This window comes from Carassius gibelio, chromosome B7 (genome assembly GCF_023724105.1).
Source record: "Carassius gibelio isolate Cgi1373 ecotype wild population from Czech Republic chromosome B7, carGib1.2-hapl.c, whole genome shotgun sequence".
Classification (NCBI taxonomy): Eukaryota; Metazoa; Chordata; class Actinopteri; order Cypriniformes; family Cyprinidae; genus Carassius; species Carassius gibelio.
The window spans coordinates 24,113,617-24,133,472 of NC_068402.1; the positions used below are offsets into that span (position 1 = coordinate 24,113,617).

Genomic DNA, 19,856 nt, shown 5'->3' on the forward strand with positions numbered 1-19,856 from the left:
ATACTCTTCCACAAACATCATCAAACTTTGATACCTGTTCTTTAAATAAAACAGGGAACGCACTGACACCCATTGATTAAAAACAGCTCTGAACAGGTGGACTCCAATTTCATCTTCAAATTGACTGCTAATCCTAGAGATTCACAATATTTAGCCACTCACATGTAATATTTAATCATTTTCCAGAATAATAAAGGGCAAAGAAAATATTTTTCTCTCATTTGTTTGATTGGGTTACCTTTGTCTACTTTCAGGACTTGCAAAACTTTACAAGCGAAAATCTGTACACACACACACACACACACACACACGCACACACACAAACAGATTAAGGACTGTTTAAAAGTGAAGAGTTCTAGACGCCGTCGTGATTTTTGATATGAGAGTAGAACAGAGAATGGACTTTTTCGTTGGAGTAAATGTTATTATTGATTACAGACTCGTATTTTGTCCAGATGTGGCGGTTTATAGTTAAAATGAATTGACCTTCATTAATGGTTTTATTATTTACAAACACACAGATTTTCCCTTCAAAGTCATTAATTGGTGATGTGGAGTCGTGTGGAGTTTTATGATGTTTTTAGCAGCTGTTTGAACTCTCATTCTGACGGCACCCATTCAGTACAAGGATCCACTGGTGTGCAAGTGATGTAATGCTAAATTCTTACAAATCCGTTCTGATGAAGAAACAAGCTCATCTACATCTTGGATGGCCTGAGGGTGAGTACGTTTTCCGCACATTTTCTTTAAACACATTTTGAACTATTCCTTTAACATTTCTCACACAAAACATGACTTAAAGAAATGACGTCTTTTTAACACCTTACCACAACACTCAAAGAAAATTACAAACACAACAACATCATGCACATAATGTGGTAAACTGTAAAACCAAAAACACTGAGGTGTTGTTTTGCATGATTTATTCATGATGCCGTGCATGCTGGGAAACAAAATCTAGCATTCGGCACCATAGAAATCACAATATACTTCATTCCGTGGGAGCTGAAAAGTAAAACCTGCACTTAACGTCCATAAAATTGCCAAATTCTTGATCAAACTAATATGAAATGTCTTTCCTCGTGCTCTTTCTTTTACTCCATTACATACTGTGAAAGATATAAATAAAAGCTGTAGTGAATACTCTATTCATTGGATGAGATTTGCAGCCGTTAAAGCAGAAGGTACTTGTGTTTGGAAATGGGCCGGTTTAAGATGGACGTCATGAATTAGACATTAGGTGCTGGAGAGACTCCAGCGGTTGGCAATAGAGGGTTTCATCAATGACACCATTCTCACTGCACGCGGGGGAAAAAAGGCTTGCTCATAGTCATGTTTATACTTGTGATTGTGTGAGAAAGAGTGAGATGTTTGGGCTGCACAGTGACACAGGTGATCTCTCCCTGAAGAAAATGTGATTTGTGTCAGGGATTAGTGGGTGAGTTCCCTTGGCTGACGCTGCGGCATTAAGCCGCTTCCACACGCTAATTAACCATGAGATGAAAGAGTTAAGCTGGGATAACTTCACACTTCTTCCTGTGCTTGGTTTGCCAAAGCCTGCACTGTTTTATATGTAGATTACCAGCCTAGAAGGGAGGGAGCGCATGAAAAGCGTATTGAGGAGAGTGTCGGTATCAGCCTCCTCTAACTATGATTGGAACTTACTGCATAATAAACCACATACTGTGGCACAATGTGAAGAGGGAGGGTGAACAACTACAACTGTAAAAGTATCCCTGTCAAGCAATCTTTTGATTTATCTTGAGCTAAAAGCAACACCGTGTGTATGATTTTATAGTGAATGCGTGAAAGTACATTTTTCCACTGGTTTTGTTAGACAGCTGTATAGTGTAGAGTGACAGGTACTGCTTCGAAACCTAGTGAGCTGCCGTGCTGTTTACTACCCGTATAGGCAGCATCCTCCTGAGGGATTTGATTTGGAATGTTGTAAACAGGCAGGGACTCTTATTATAATGCTCCTTACATGAAGCACACAGAAGACTTGACTCCAAGGAGGTCTGTAATAGCTGAAGAAAGTGATTCGTTAGCATTCTCATTCATCTCAATGGCCGTAAGTATGCAATTTAAAATCTGCTATTTTTGCTCCTGGCATAGTCTTAAGGATTATGAGTATTGTATGCAAAATGAAGAAGCATATATATAACATTGGGGCTGTCCATAGCTGACGCAGGGCCTGGTGCGAGGTACTGTTTGCGATCCCGTTCTGTTGTCGTGGGGGATCCGTTCACCGTGGGGCATGGTGCGACTGCACCAGCTGCATCCCCTAAGGACGGCCCTGTATAACGTCACTTAACAGTCTCAGAGCTCATGCGAATTGAGGAAAATCTATTTCACTCCGGAGAAAACGAATGGGACATATTTACCCAATCTAGAACCGACTTTTGTGCTCTACCCTGGCTTTATCATGTTGCAATATTTGGACTTATAATATTATTTAAAATTCATAACAATCATTTAAATAGTCATTTTTATTATTTTTTTTATTTTTTATTCTTGTTTGAAGCTGAATTTTTTGTCCATCTTGGATGGATTTTACCCCTTACAGGCTCTATGAAATGAAAATTGTGATCTTATTTTCTTCTCTATTGTGATACTGTATATCTGAGTGAAATGGCTTCTTGAAAAAAAAAAAATTGTAGGGTGGGACTTAATTTGTCCTTCTGGAATTGATTGGATCATTGTGTTCTGCTAATTGCTGTGATCTCGTGTGAGTGACATTGCTGGCGGGGAGGCTTTATGGCCCAGGGATGTAATTATGATTTCACTCACAGTTTGAATCAAATAATTGCCACCGAATACAGACAAATCTGGAAAAAAACAAACTTCCATTAACCAAAAAGGGGGGCTGTACCATGTATGTACTGTACATACTGTAGCCCAGAGTATACTTCCGTTTTGATGTGAACGCTAGTTTATGCGTACTGAATGTATAACCTTTCAAAATATGTTTTATGTGATAGCATGCATGAATCGATGTTCAAGGAAAATCAGTTCACCTGGCAGCTGTTTTGCACATATATCAAGACCAGCTTGCATCTACTTGAATGGGGAAATACTGTTTAAACAGTAACAAAATCTGACATGAACAACCATCTTGTTAGTGTTCTTTCCGGAACCTGTTGTTCTGTTGGTAGCTGCAGTGAAGCGATGACTTTAGCAATCGATGACTGGCTTTTTTACGTGGAAGGCATGATTTATTCTGCCATATTGCATGTTGCCCTTTTACCAATTCATTGTAATATACATCAACCTTGACAAACTGGGGATTTTGATCAGTGTCTGGCTGGCTCGGCTCTTTTTTTTTTTTTACAGAATTGATAAATCACCTCACTCAAGGGGATTATTGTGGCAATCTCCAGTATTTTGTTGTTGCATCTTCTATTTCTTTTTCTACTGTGAATCAACGTCCATGGTCCGAGTTGCTGTCTAGTGGGCCAACTAATTAGTGAAAAAATGCAAGGTCCTGTTTGAACTTAACGTACAATGCACGAACCTAACAAAATGCATAAACTTTGCTGTCTGGTTATGTCTTGTCATGCTGTTTTTCAGATGCTTTGTCAAATGAAAAATAGTCCAACACAGTACATTCTGTTGCAAAGCACTGTGCGAGAATGTGACTTGACAAAACCGGTCCCATGAGAAAGGGGTTGGGAATCTCTGGGCTAGTTCATAGCATAAACCACCCATGTGAATGCCATCATAATCTCTAACTTACAGATTAAAACCCACAATCTCTGCAGATCCGCTGAGAACGCTTTTGGGGAGGGTGTCATGTGTTTGTGTCTTTTCTTCATGACGGATCAGTGGCCTTTCAGTAGAACCACATCCGTCCCATAGATGGAAGCGAGTCCTTTGTCACCATTCTGAGACTCTGTCATCACAGTCAGCCTTATCATTGTGAACGTCTCCCTGCCATGTAATTAATTTTCCATCTTTTGTTTTGTAGTTTTCTACTGCGCACTCTTTTGTTATAGCCCCCATAAAGGAGTTATTTCTGAATGTTGCCTTGTTTTGAAATAATGAAGATAAATTAGTCTTTTGTTTTCTCTGAAGGAAAAACTTTCTCAGCCCCTCTGAGCACAAGTAATTTGTGTTCCCCATCTGAACAAAGACGCATTTTCCTCCTGCTGTTTTCTCTGTTTTTATTTCTTTCTTTCCTGAAGATTTTTCGACATCTTCACTCTCACTTCCACTCTAATTGTCACTCTAGCCTCTTTCCTCTTCTTTCCAGTTTAATTTGATCAAATTAGTGGCTTTTTCTGCTGCTGCTGTAGACGTCTCGATGGAGATGTTGTTGGAGATGTCTCAGTGGAGATATTTCACTAACGCAGTGCTAATAGCCGAGCTCACAGATGCTAGCCTTGTTCGAACTCCAGCAGAATTTCACTAATTCAAAAAACACCCCTCTATACACACCCGTACACAAATGAATGGTTAGCTGACACCATTTCACACTTTACATTTTTCTTGTTTTACCACAGAGAATAACATTTTGTAATTCGCATAAATTGCCGCTTTTGCCTGTTGTTGTCTAACGAACAGTCTCGGACACATAATCGTTTGAAATACTGTTCTTTTAGAAACGTTTCTGTGACTTAGTTATAAATGGGTTTACTAGACCCAAATTACTTCTATAAGAGAGTGAAATTTAATTTTACTTGAGTTCATTCCCTTTGCGTACAGATCAAGCATTGACATTTTAAGTCAGTCTATCATCACTCTGTGAACCCAACCTCAGTCAGATACTCCCTGAGGCCCGTGTTCCTCTCTCTCTCTCTCTCTCTCTCTCTCTCTCCTCTCTCTCTCTCCCTTTGATACACAGGATTAAGGTCCTCCACACGACTTGAGAGCACTCACAGATCCCATCCTGATTTAGTTTAATCTCCACACTGGCCAGTCAGTTTTGTGTGTGTGATGCATTGCATCTCATTGTCTGCTCCTCTTCCATCTGAAGCACATTTATGTAAGGCTATCCACCTTATTTTTAACGTAAGAGCAGGTGTGGCCATTTGTAACCTGAATGTGCGAGGCTTCCGGAGTCATCTGCTTTCAGTTATTTTTAGCTGTACATAATAGCTTGTTATGCTGCTGGATATTTACCAATGATAGTAATGAATCAGAATTCTCACATATTCACAGAAATTAGCTTGCAAAATACTGTAAGGTGGATATGAACATGTTTGTTTGTCTGCACAAAGTAATTGTGAAAAGATGTACTCTTCCCCCAGTTTATAAGCACTTGGCACAAGCTTTTTATGCTAGATTTATATATATATATATATATATATATATATATATATATAAATCTAGTAGCTTGCAAAATACTGTAAGGTGGATATGAACATGTTTGTTTGTCTGCACAAAGTAATTGTGAAAAGATGTACTCCCAGTTTATAAGCACTTGGCACAAGCTTTTTATGCTAGATTTATATATATATATATATATATATATATATATATATATATATATATATATATATATTGCCTTTAGTTCTCACACTTGTATTTGTCATTGACCCTTTCATCTGCCTTTTGATCCAGCGCCTGCCTCTCTGTTCACTCTTGAAGTGTTGACAGACTGTTTTCATGTTATTCAGCACCTAATTGATTTTTTTAGACTATCAGACCATTTGGCAAATGATCACTGTGAAGAACGTATCATCCTGAGGACTCATCAGTCTGACCCAGAGCAACAGCAGATACCAGACATTTTCAATGAGTGATCATTTAGACAGCTATGTCCAAGTATATCATTATTGTGGCCTTGAGAGTTTGTTCAGTAGTACTGGTACACAGGCAGTGATTCAAGCCAATGACATTGAGATATCTCAAGGCACGTGACCGACATGTCCAGCCATGTTATCAATATCAGCCTTTGAAATGATTAAGTGCTTAACAAACAACGGCAGCCCAACACTCACTGATTTATTTGTATTTATAAGTTGATCAACATCAATCTGATGTGAGGTCATTCATCTTGCTTGCTAAATTCAAAACGCATTTCTGTCTAAGGAGATGTACTGCACATAGGCATACGTCTATGAAGATATGGTTGCTCAGGCCACCTTCTGTGTCCCTGTCTTTGGAATATTAATGATGTTAATCAATTTTTATAATGTCAGCAGGGTGCAGGCAAACATAAGCTGACATTTACAAAAGAGAATATAAATCTGAAATTAAATGTAAATCTGGGAAAGGCCAGTGCAGTCCCATGTCAATATGGAGTAATTAAATAGAGACCCACAAAAATAGAAAATGATGCACTGTTGGCAAGGTCAAAGGTCAGGCTATTCAGAAATCCCTTGGTTAATAGACAATACACCAGTGTATTGTAGATTTAAGACCAAATAAGATAATAACTCAGAAAATCCCTTTAAGTCAATGAAAAAAAAAAAAAAAAAAAAAAAAATATATATATATATATATATATATATATATATATCCTTGAACTAAGAGTATTGGAAATCTGATAAACCTTTTATTACTAAACTTTTAAATGCAACAATAGTTACACAAAATTAACGGAAGAACACCAACCTAATGTGCATATGCAAAATTACTAGTCACTGCTGCAAAACGTTCAGTTCACTATTAAAGGATTTAATGATGTCAAGTACAGATATACCATTGAAACCGTAATAAGTTGACAATCATTTTTAAATCAGTGTTCAGTAGGGTAGACATACTCTGGGCTGTATGTAAAACCATTCTTAAATCCTACATGGATATTCTATTCACTAGGAAGAACATGGAAGCAATGCAAACTTCATGCACTCTTTACTCTTAACATTCTTTACTCAAAGTTTATATTTGTGTATGTACAGTATTGCTTTTTTGCATTTTGGTAATAACCAGAGGTGGGTAGAGTACGTAAAAACAGTACTCAAGTAAAAGTACTTCTAGAAATATTTACTCAAGCAAAAGTAAAAGTGCTAGTCTGAATAGTTACTTGAGTAAGAGTAAAAGAGTATCGGATAAAAAATCTACTCAAGTAATTAGTTATTAGTTACTTTGGGTCATATATACTGAGCCTATTTTTATTTAGATATATAGACAAAATGTATGCAATGTATGTGTGCGTGTATAAATGTATATATTTCATCAGCCTTTACTCCAGTTTATGTAATTTATTATAAAACCCTGTTTTACTTAAGTAACAAATATAGGTGTCATGCCATACCATTAATACGACTGAATTTATATTAAATGTGAATTTAACATTGAAAGTCAATGTGATATAAAAATTGCTAATCCTTTTATTGTTCAGAAAGAGAGCAAATAACATTTACTCATTTACATTTACACCAGCATTTTAGCGAGGACTCATCTGAAAGCCTCTGATTGGCTATTGCATTCAAAAGCTCAACAGAATCGTGTGTGATTGGTTATAATGAGCAGTGATGTAAAAACACGTCTATCTCTGGCTCAGCGACAGCAAGCGATCACAGATCTGAATTTAGCAGTTGATGATATGACTATCTGAACGTAGTCGCACCGGTGTGATTGTATTAAAATTAATAAAATCTTAATCGGCTATTTTTTTGTCTTTTGGAAGCTGCATTCAACTTGACTTCCCTCTGTTATAAGCCACACACGTACAACAAACTAATGTCACAGTGGTATCGTGTTCTGTAATCGAATATAGCCCAAGTTATTACCTGTTAAACAGTAGACAGCACACGTGGTGTTCATCTAATAAGGATTTCCATCGCAAGCAAATAATAGCCTTTGCAGATTTGCTTTCAATTCAATGCAATTCCATATCCACGTTTTCAATGCTGCTGATGATCTTAAACGTTACAACTCTGAGTGAACCGCTTCAGACGCTCAGCGCGTGCGGCAGGGAACTGAACGAATCATTCAAACTGATTCATGAACTAATTCATTTGTTTGCCAATTGGTTTGATTAAGCCTTTGAACAGAATTGACTCAAAAGAATGAATCATTCGCGAATGGGCATCGCTCATTGTCCAGAGAAAAGTAGACAGCACGTTTGGAATAAACTGAAGCATTTATAACATTTATTGCATTAAGATAAATTAACGAGAGGAGCGCCGCCCACAGTAACGAAGTAAAAGTACATATTTTTCCCAAAAAATTTACCAAAGTAAGAGTAAAAGTACCCATCTTTAAATATACTCCAAAAAGTATTAATTACCCCCAAAAAATACTCAAGTAAATGAAACGAAGTAAATGTAACTCGTTACTACCCACCTCTGGTAATAACGTAATCAGACTTTGTGAACTCCCCATTCAAAACCATGAAAAACATGCTGTCATGGATGTCGAATAGCAGGAAGCTATTTGTCTTTTTATCGCCATTCATGGGAAAGTAGGTTAAGACTGTTTGGAAGCATTACTGGTAATGAATGCATTTGAAATCAATAATAATTCTGAATTAATCTCTTGCTGTCATCGACGAAGGATAATACACAAATTTACTTCATTATTGAAGATTTTTGCTGTGTGAACACGGAAGTGTGAAAAGGGTCTATTAGGGTGAGGTAGGTGAAGGAGATGATTTGTCTCTGATGAGATCTGTGCTTTTGTAGTTGACCATGTGCTTCTCTGTGGATGTTATTTGATAGAAGTTAAACTGGGTGGAAAATCTATCATCTGGTAATAGAAGTGGCTTGTGAGAGCATTACTTCCGATTCTTGCCAGAAGTTTAATAGGCACATTCTTATAAACCTTTTTTTCTTATACAATGAAATGTATGCATTTATTTATTACAGAATTAAGATTCAATTGCATCCACATTACTTTAACTTTACATTTAACATGAACTTATTCAGGTAAAAATGTACTCACATTTTAAACAGTTTCTGAATATCCATTATTTTTTATAATCCAATTGTTTCCATATTCCATTATTTTTTATAATCCAAATGTTTCCATATTCCCGATGTATCTGGATGCTAAATGTTATTTAATATAAAGAATATAGAATAACAGTAAATGTATAATAAGTAGCGCTGTATATGCATTATGAAAGTCTGGGAAATTTTAGTTCCCCTCACTCCACAACAAAATAATTTCAGTAACAGTATTTAGAAAAGAACAAGAATTTAAAATATAAGAAGCTATAGCAATATTAACAACAAACTAAAACTAATTAATTTAGGCTAAAACAAAACTGAAACCAACGTTGAGTCTCATTCGACACAAAATCAAAGTTTTGCAATCTATTTGAATGACAAATGATTATAGAAATAGCCTAGTGTTTATTATAGCCTAATGTTTGTAAACATTTTGTGTCAGCATTATGTGTATTTCTGAATTAAATATTTTTTTATTTTTTCTCTAAAAAACATATTAAATAACAAATTTCTCTCTCTCTCTCTCTCTCTCTCTCTCTCTCTCTCTCTCTCTCTCTCTCTCTATATATATATATATATATATATATATATACACGCGTAGTGTATTTTAACCATGCAGAAAACCTTTTTAAATATTTGTATAATTTACTGAAAATAAATGAACCGTTAACCGTTTAACTGATTATTAATGGGTCAAAATTAGCTGATACAGTTTGCTGCATTCATGCACTCAGAAACTGGTGACTGTGAACAAATCAGCAGAGCTTGTACGAGCTTTTGTTATTGTTAAATCTTTCGCAGCATTTTCCAAATGTCGAAATTTGTTAGCGCATCTATCTGTGCATGATGATGTCCAGTGCCCCCGGCGAGCCGAGCTTCTCAAAGTTGGGAATAATCAAAGGAGAGCTGCGGTCCTCAGTTGGGCAGGAAAGGCTAAGCATGTTGGCGCTTGAGTGTTGAATGCACATGCAGCAACAGCGAGAAAAAATGCCCTTTTTGCACTGCAGCATCAGGCCTAATTTGGTCTTAATCCGGCCCTGAAGACGGCGCATTGCCATTGAGACTATGACGCCATACGAGACTCTCCTATGATGAGTTCACAGCTGAGCGGACATTTCACTCGCTGGCTTCAGCGTCACATTTGCGTATGCCATACTGCTGGAATTCATGATTGGTTGACAGCAAATTTTGAATATTAAATGGAACGATAAAATAACATTATTAACCGGATAATCGTCATTTCAAATTTTCGATTCTGTTCGGAACTATAAAAATATATTTCGTTTTTGGTTTTGTTTCTGTCAAAATATCGTTTGTTTCCGGTTTTCATTTTCGTTCCTTGAACCGGTTCAGAGCCCTAGCACCAATAGCCGATTACAGGAACAATTGGTTATTGCCAAAAATCCATAAAAAAAGTGACAAGTGAAAGTGACGTGACATTCAGCCAAGTATGGTGACCCGTACTCAGAATTTGTGCTCTGCATTTAACCCATCCGAAGTGCACACACACAGAGCAGTGAACACACACACTGTGAACACACACCCGGAGCAGGGGGCAGCCATTTATGCTGCGGCGCCCGGGAGCAGTTGGGGGTTTGGTGCCTTGCTCAAGGGCACCTAAGTCGTGGTATTGACTTAGGTGCCCTTGAGCAAGGCACCGAAACCCCCAACTGCTCCCCGGGCGCCGCAGCATACAATTAGTCAATGGATCACTCATTAAGATGGAGACTTGCCGCCAAAAAAACCCAAAACATTTTGTGTCAATTTTGCACACCCCTAAAAAAAACTAGCATCATCTTTGAAGAAAATTTTTTTTTCTAGGTTTGTTTGTAAATTATTGTCATTTGTTTGGTTAATATTAATGTAATTGTGAGCAAACTAGGGTTTAAAACCCTCTGGAGTATAACGCATATATGCGTTTTGAGTCATTTTCTCCGGATAACCCTGAAAAGAACTTAAATTACACTCTCAGTTTTAATCGTACAGATAAGAGCAATACATCAATCGAATCTGTAAAGGGTCTACTTTTTTTGGATACAGACATAATAACAAAACACCTATGTACACTTATAAAATAAAGATAACAAACAAGGTATGCTGTCTGCAGCCTTTGTGTGCTCTGATCTTCATTTACAAACATGTCATTAAAATGAACTGTAACTCTGTGAATACTCAACGAAGAGATATGAGAGAGATATCTATAGAAAGCCTGAAATGTCTACTTTTAAACTAAACAAGAGCTACCGAAAACAAATATTCTTATATAGAGATAAAGTAATCCATATGAAAACAACACAATGTCTGTTTTTCATATCTCCGCTCATTATATCTAATGTGACCACGCCCCCGCGCTTAACGCGCTATTCAGATTCAAACTGAAGCGCACGGCTTGAATATGCCCACACAGAAGAAAAAGCAGCCAGACTATTCTTCAAGTTTTTATTTTATTTTACTGTTTGCTTCGCGATGAGAGGAATAAGACATAAATCACTCCAAAAAGATGTGATGTGGTTGAGGATTTGAGAAATGGATTTCCTCAGAAAAAAGAATGAAGCAATTTATTCAGCAGAGATCATAAACATGAGTAAGTCTCTTTTTATTTATTTGTACTAGTTTTCACATAACGTGTAAACATTTTACTAGTTAGACTTTTTCCAAATACTTCTTCCAAACTATAATTCCTGACTAAATGTATAATCAAGTGAAACATTATGAAGTTTCAATAACAGTATACAATACTATACCATTCAAAAGCTTGATGTAAATAATATAAATGTGTCAAATAGAGATAACTCTAACAAATGTAAAAACAATGCAGTTCTTTCAATTTATTCCCCTTAAAAAAAAACTGAAAAATATTCTCAGCTCTTTTCAACATTAATAATAATAATAATAATGATGATGATGATGATGATGATGATGATAATAAATGTTTTTTGGTAGAAAATAAGATTGTTAAAAGGATTTCTGAAGGATTGTGTGACTGGAGTAAGGATGCCTAAAAATTTGTTTGAAAGTCAGCTTTGATTGTCCCTAATAAACTGTTTAACTGCTCCCCCAAGTGAATATTAAATAATGTTGTGGGATAATTAAATATATTCTTAATGAACTACAAACATAAAATTATATACTTTTATTTTGTTCTCACATTCTTTCTTGTAAGTCCTCCCTCAGAGTGGCACAGTTGAATGAGAGGCTCATTATGCAGCTCATTATGCAGGGCTTTGTCTTCTCAGGTGTAAATCACAATGATATTCATGATAGTTGACGTCTACTCGCAAATGACTTTTACCAACAAAAAGTGTCTTAGAAAATTTAAATCAATATATTGTTTTCTGTGAATGAGTAAACAAGATGATTTTCACATAATTTAGAAATAAAAATTCTAGGCTACAAGCTCCAGTTCTCAACAATTCCGGGAACCAATGTTATGTATGTGCTTTATGGCCTTATTCAAGTGATTTAACATTTTTAGTTTTTCACTAACCATGCATAACATTTTTTTTCTCAAAAATACAATCATGTACATACATGCTGCTCACATATTATTATAGCCCAGTTTGTGCTGATTACAGTGATATTAGACTTATTTATTATTATTATTAGACCCATTTAGATATTTATAAGAAACGGAAAAAAGCACAAATATCAGGGCATGACAAAACTTCTCCAGGCCCCAAAAATACCCTTAGACTCCAGAGGGTTAACAAAAGGTAATTCAGCCCGCACAAGAGGACATTTTCTCAGATCCAAACCTCAACCTAAAATGAGTGCATACAAATTTTGTTATGTACAGTATGTATCCAGTTTCATTGCTATGCCTTTAGTGTAGTTCACTTTTTATACAACACAACAGTACATTAGAACAAAACAAGATCTGGGAATATCTCTGTAGACATTTATGCTGGAAGACAAGACAAAATGCTGATATAAACTAGAATGTTTTCAATGAATTCCATTGGATTTTATGCTGGAATCTGTCTGTCTATCTAGCGGTATAGTGTGTACTATACTCTGAGGGCTGCCCTCTCTTCAAAGTTTTTTCACAGTAGTCTGATATTTCCGTATTTTTCAGTCCACTTTCCATTCTAGCATCAGAAGGGCCATTATTGGAAGAAACTCTTGTCTCTTGCAATCTTTTGCATAGATGCAATCATAGGTACACGCACTGAATGTGATCAGACATTAAGTTTGTCTTTGAGGTGAAGGTCATGCCGAATTCTTTGACCCACTGAAATTGGAGCCATTTTTCTTTCTGTTTTTGCAGCTTTATTGCTTTAGTAAACTTTAGATTGAAAATAGCTGTTAGTCACCCTATGTGAGCGTGTGTTTGTGAGCCTGTCCCCCAGGGTGTGTATCCAATGTGGGGCTTCGTGGAGTTCATTTTGCATTTTGTCTGTGTTTGTAGCAGTTATTGAACTTGGAGCAAGGTTGTCCTGTGAAGGTCCACATTCATAGTTGACCATACGGACCAAACTTGATCCTGACCTCTGTAATAAAACATTTCTTCAATGCATCCAATATTTAATCCAACTCATTCCAGACTGGACCGAGATGAAACCATCATATCCTCTGTAACCTTCACAAGCACAGACACTTTGTCTTTACCGACTTGAGCTAAAGCCGACCTTGAAGAAAGACGTCTGTGACAATATATCGTTTTATTGCCTAAACAAATTGAACCGATATGAGGTGGGAGTTTTGAGTGCCTGAGGCTGCTTTTTTAATCAGTGGTTGTTTTAACTTGTTTTGCTTCGGGACCCAGATTACATTGAGTCAGACATCAAGTGACGACCCAACACTGTTCCAAAATTGCTTTTTGTGGGGAAAAAAGCCCCTACAATAAAAAATGTAAACGTATTAATGATAACGTGAACTATGTTTTGATTTAGGATGAATTAGATTTTTTTTTTCTTGGTAACTATTACTAAATATTTATTTGTGAAATGACACCATGGTAATTCATTTTAATTATGATGTAAAGTGTACAGATCCCTAACAGTCATAATGTTAGTTTGGTTTCTAAATGTCTCTTTATTTCCATAATAGACATTGTGGGAAGCACAAATGATTCTAGTTGCAAATCTATTTTAGTATTTTGTATATATATTTGTTTCTTTTAGCTTGTGCAGTTTTTTTGATGGTTTTTGAGGATAAGGGGATGTCACGCAATCTGCTCATGCTGAAATTTGGCTGCATTCAAAAATACAAAATTTGCCCCAAAATACGATTTACAACAAAAGTTATGAAATGTGTTTTTTTCTCCCAGAGGCTTCTGTCTGGTGTAGATACTAATACTGAGGAATAAAATGTTGTGTAAAATGTTGAAGCTGATTTTGAAACTTTATGTTTTGATAAACAGATGGTCTCTGAAAGATCCGTCAGGCTATTCAAATACCATAAAGCTTCAGCACTTTCCTCCATGCCAGGCACATATATAAAATAACAGGAGACAGATCTCATCCAGACAGACGGAGTGCTTTTTAAGCCTGCAGTAGACTTCAAATCTTCTGCGTTTCAGCCATGGGTGATGGGAGTGTACAAATGACTGCGTCCCTCCTCACTGAACCATTTCACATTTCTACCTTCACCCGAAATAAATGTCTGCAGGTTTAGCTTTTCTCATAAATGCCACCACTACACACCCAGTCCCCTTGTGTCTGTCCTGAAATATTAGTGAAACTTGAGAAGTGTATGTAACAGAGCTTTCTCATGATTTCCTTTTTTTGTTTTTCTTGACAGATTGAAGACTCCCAAACGGGCGGTGTTTGCAGGCAGCATGCAGCTGTTGGCAGGAATTAAGCTGTGTACGGGGAGAGTATTGACAAACCATCCACACTATGAGGACCAGGCACTGAGAGAGAGGACCAGACAGGTAAGAGTCTCAGGATTGATTTACAGGAATCAGAATTCAATCCAAGTTCAATTATATCTAGGAACTTCATTTCTCCTGGGACAAAAATTGACTCAACTTTCGGGATGTGGTTTGTTTATTTGGTGTCAATACTAAAGTGCAGCAAACAACACTATTCTGGAGAAGTTTTTTTTTTTTTTCAAGACACAATCAGCAATCAAAATGTACTGGATTACAATTGTGCAGAAGTCAAAAAAGTATACACATTTTATTTAATGAATATTATTTACATAAAATATACACAATAATATTTTGTTTCAGAGCTGAACATATGGTCAATTAGACCCAGGTCTGAATTATATAAAATGCCAAACATCTCAGAAGCGTATGAAGAAAGAATGAAATCTTCTCTTTTGCAATCATGCCCTATTATGTTAATTGAAATTAGAGGTGGTCATAGATTAATTTTTTTAATCTAGATTAATCTCACTGTGATCTTGAAATTAATCTAGATTAATCTAGATTAAAATGGCTCATTCGAATTCTGCCAGCGGTATTCAGAATATGTGTTACCCAAATAAAACTTGACAAACAGTAAGTCTTTGAGAAGGGGTTTATCAAGCTAGGTGGTGCATTAGACATGTACATCTCCTGTTTCCAAAATGCATCACAAACTGCTTGAAAAAGCTGTAAACTAATTCCACATTGCACAAGCAGGGACCCGGTGAAGGTTGTACCAGTGGGCCCTGTTTGAATTATCTAATTTGTATGTTGGTTTATTTTTATTTATTTGTGCTATTTACACAATGTTTAAGTTTTTTTTCAAGTCTGGTACAGAAACCAAATAATTAAATGTAAAATAGCACTGGATAGTCTTCAATGTAAAAATGAAATATACAATCAAACCTACATTTATTCAGACACCTTCAACATTTCTCACATTATTACAGTTTTGCTATATATATCAAAAAATATATCTGGTATCTGAATAATTTTTGGTTTGACTGTTAAAACTACAAAGTAGTCAAGAGCAGTGAGTGATTTTCATTTTCATTTTCTTGGATTTACATTACAGCAGCCAGTAGCTAAATTAGGCGCGGTCACTTTAAGAGACGATGAACAAATCCAATATAATACACATCCCATATTTTTCCTCAACTGTTTACTTTCACTTAAGAAATAACTGACAGTTTTTTCTAGCATAATTTCCAAGGTGGAGATTTTGACATATTTTGTATGTATTTGTCGGCACTAGAGCAAAAATAAGCAAATTCGATGTTCAAGTGTTTTGATCAACACACTTGAAAACATTTATTTTAGCGTCTCGAGACGCCTTTCTCTGCATGAGCCCTGAACACCAGAACACCGTGAGTACTGAATCGGGCTCTTTCACATCTTGTTGTTTGTTTCAAACTGCGATTTGTATTTGTTCGTTCCGGTGCAGCAGGGACTTTGAGGAGAACTTCGCAGAAGAGAGCTCGGTTCAGTGTCGCTGTCCGTTAGGCTGGCCTCAGCCAGTCGGTTATATAAAATATCAAGGTAAAAGTCGTCATAGCTTGCTTAGTATAGACCCAGCTCCCAACCCAACTTTGAGAATAGATTAACGGCGATTTTTTTTTTTTATCGCCCGATAAGTGTCTCGTGTTAACGCAGCACTCTAACGTCGATAACGGCCCACCACTAATTGAAATAAATCAATCAATCAGAAGACAACACTAAAAACTCTTTAGATACTGTTGGAAGAAATAAATGCATTGGAGTCTAAAAGTGTGTACCTTAAATCAGCTGATAATCTTGATGAGCTTACAAATGGGCCGTATCAAGAAGATCATGATAAGGGTTCTCTTAATGGCATCTGCAGTGTTATATACGTGGCCTCATCAGCAGAAGTGTGACTTTTAGCATAATTAATTTAATTAGGATTTTCACTGAGGTGGCTGGAAGTTGACGCATCAGTGGGTGTCTTTATGAAGTGAAATAAACTCCACAGCGCTGCTCTGATATATGGCACTTGTCTATAAAAACATCCTCATTAAAATGTGTAATGTACACTGTAATTCTGATCGTGTTGGCTGTCTTTCTTTTCCATTTCTGTCTGAAAAAAATAAAATAAAGAAATATGTCATGTTTCCTTTTGACTTCACTATGGGACATTTGTCTGTAGCAGAGGTTCAGTGCTTGAGTTTGCTAGGCAGAATGTTGAGGTGGTCAAAGTCAGAGGGTTTCTGATAATCAGATGAAGAAAATATGGATCTGAACAGTTGGTGGAAGACCAGACTCCTGCTGTACTGTTCCTCCTTCATTCAGAGAATTGATGAGAATTGATCTAACCAGAATCACCCAAATTACCCATCAAATCAGTACATTAAAGCAGAGGTTCTCCATATAGAGACATGCCAAGAGGTTGCAAGTGTGTGAGGACTTTAAAATGAGGAGGCTTGAAGAAGTCCCCTCTGCATTTGAGTTTTATCATAGCAAAATATTAATTCATGTACCAGTTCAGTTTGATGTTTATGCAGGTTCCCAATTAGATGCTCCTTCAAAAATGTACCATACACTTTAAACTATAAAGAACTATAAAGTAACCAAAACTATTATAATTGTGCATGTTTATATTAAAGTCAATTAAATACCTGAATTAATTTGTATGCATTTTTAAACTGTTATATTGCTTAAAAAATAACAACTATAGGAGTTCAACAATTTATTGAACTTATTGGATGCAGTTATTCTATATTCTTCTTGGATAACGGTAGGGATTTTAGATAACTAAAATTACAATATTGAAAACAAAAATGATGAGTGTGTAAAGTCTCTTCTAATAACTCTTTTAAATAAAGTATTATATTTCTCCATTGTATAATTTGATTCAAATTGGCATTCTCATTGCTTCAAGGGATTGTAGTTGTTGTTCCTTTGTCTTTTTGTCTGATTTTCAGATACTTTTTACTTCAGATTGAAGTTTGTAATGTGATTCTCCTCATAGCTGGTTGGTTTGGTTCATGGCTTATAACTCTTTAATGAATGAACCCATTAGGAATAAAATCCTAATGGGTAAAATGAATGTAGAAAAAATACTTATGGGAAAAAAAGGCTAAAAACTATGTGTCTTCCCACCACTTAACTCGAAATGCTTTTTCTGTGTGTTGTGCATAGGTTCCACAAGCTTTTTTTTTTTTTTTTTTAATGGCTTTCAAAAATAATGTTTGGGACATGGTGGGAAAATGTTGTACCCATCCCACATAAAAATTACATCAATGTTCTTTACCAAAAAATAAATAATATTTAGTTTAGTTTAGTATTTTTTGTAAATTGTTTTACAGATGTTTTGTAATAAAAATAATTGTATGATTCATAAGATGGCGTATTTGGCATATTTTACATTTGAAAGGCACGGGATTATATTAAATTGGTTTTCATATAGTTTGGACAAACTTACAATGTAATCAACCACATTTGCTTTTCCTGAAAATAAATGCAAATAATTTTGCTTGTACAACACATACAGAGATACTGGCTTTGCTAACACCACAATAAGTATACTGTGTATTTTTTTATTTCTTACTGTGGAGTTTTAAAATAAATATTTGAGAGTAGCATGCTGCTTTAATTGAACTAAGCTGAATGCTAGTTAGTGACTGCCTCTTTCATAATCTTGTTGTATTGTTTTCAATTCACATATGGTGTGATGATAAAGTGATTATATTCGAGTTGGTGAGATGTGTACTTTGTAATTTGTTAAATGATTTCCACCAATTATACCGATTTATGATGATTTGTGGACCAACCACAAGCATGAGTGGTGGGCATTAACGCGTGGACAGAAAGACAATGTGATCAGCCAGTCAGAGCAAGAGGTGGCAGCTTTTCTGAAACAGTGAGCTCAAGGAGGCAAAGTGCATATTTGTTGGAACATTATTGTAGTTCATATCGCATAATATTTGATCTTTGCAATGTTGATTATTTTTTCATCAGACTGAGGTGATGAGGTGCTTATTGCCTCATTTGAGAAAATGAAACATAAATGCAATGCCATTATTTTTTACACCCATACAAAATAATATTTGATATTTATTTACATTTTGTCAGGGAAAAATGTCCATAAATACCCATACGTCATATCAGTGAATATATTATGAATCCATAATTCATTTTCCAGTGTTATTGTGAGGCTTATTAGGTTGGCGATTCTTGTAACAGTAATGTTGTTTGGTCGTTTGCCACGGATTTCATCAGAGTGTTCTGTTCTCTTTTCTGTATAGTATGCATCTGTGGCTCATGAGAAAATGAGTTTTAGTTGTGATAGTCTGTCGACATCTGCTAATAAAAAGGGCATAAAAACCGTACCACTGAATTTACCACAGCCTTTCTGCCACGTTGAACTGCATCTCCTTGTGATATACGGAAATGTCAAATCTTAACATACCATCCTCAATTATGCTGCCATATTGTTCCATTAATTTAAATACTGTAAATATATATTTAATGGTATGTGAAACTGTGTATGCAGTACTCTAGCATTTTTTCTGCATGCTGTATTTCTGCTTGATCTATTACGACAAATGCAAAAAATGAATGACGTTAAAATGTTTAATTGCCTTCTTTTCATGCACAAAAGTTTAATAACATGTTTATTAATAAGTGCCTTACAATGCATCAGTGATTTTCTGCAGCTTGGCCATTTCAACAGTGACATAATTAGCATTTGCTAAACATGCTAATTAGTGTTAATTCTGACAGTAAATTTATTTTTAGTCATAGTCTTTAGATTAAAACCACTTTTTAGTGGTTTGTTTTAGTTTTAATCTAGTTTTAGTCCAGCTAAATATCATAAGATCGAATGGTTTAGTTATATTAATTTAATAAATGTGTTAGTTTAGTTCATGCATTAAGCATGAACTAAAATTAAAAGAGATAAACTCATTATAGGTTCTAGGAATAAATCTGTTGAACATGCAATAGATATCCAGTTTTAATTTCCATGATATCTTAAATTAAATAAAATTACTTTTCCAAAAAAAAAAAAAAAAAAAAAAAAAAAAAGAAGAACATGGTATTCTTTCTGTAAAATTAAGGACACAGACAGTAGCGGGTATTTTAGATTGCTGTCACTTTAGGAAATAATGCACAGGTCCAATATACTGATAACCATCTGATTTTCT

General features: G+C 35.7%; 1 protein-coding gene across 8 annotated transcripts in view; it reads left to right on the forward strand.

Moving 5' to 3' along the window:
- The window catches only part of LOC127962087 (probable C-mannosyltransferase DPY19L3), a 54,660-nt gene that overhangs the window by 29,915 nt on the left and 4,889 nt on the right, over positions 1-19,856 (forward strand). For all 8 annotated transcript variants that reach the window (XM_052561535.1, XM_052561531.1, XM_052561530.1 and 5 more), the window contains one exon: positions 14,583-14,715. In XM_052561535.1, the coding sequence (XP_052417495.1) occupies positions 14,583-14,715 (133 nt within the window). The remainder of the gene's footprint in view (positions 1-14,582; positions 14,716-19,856) is intronic.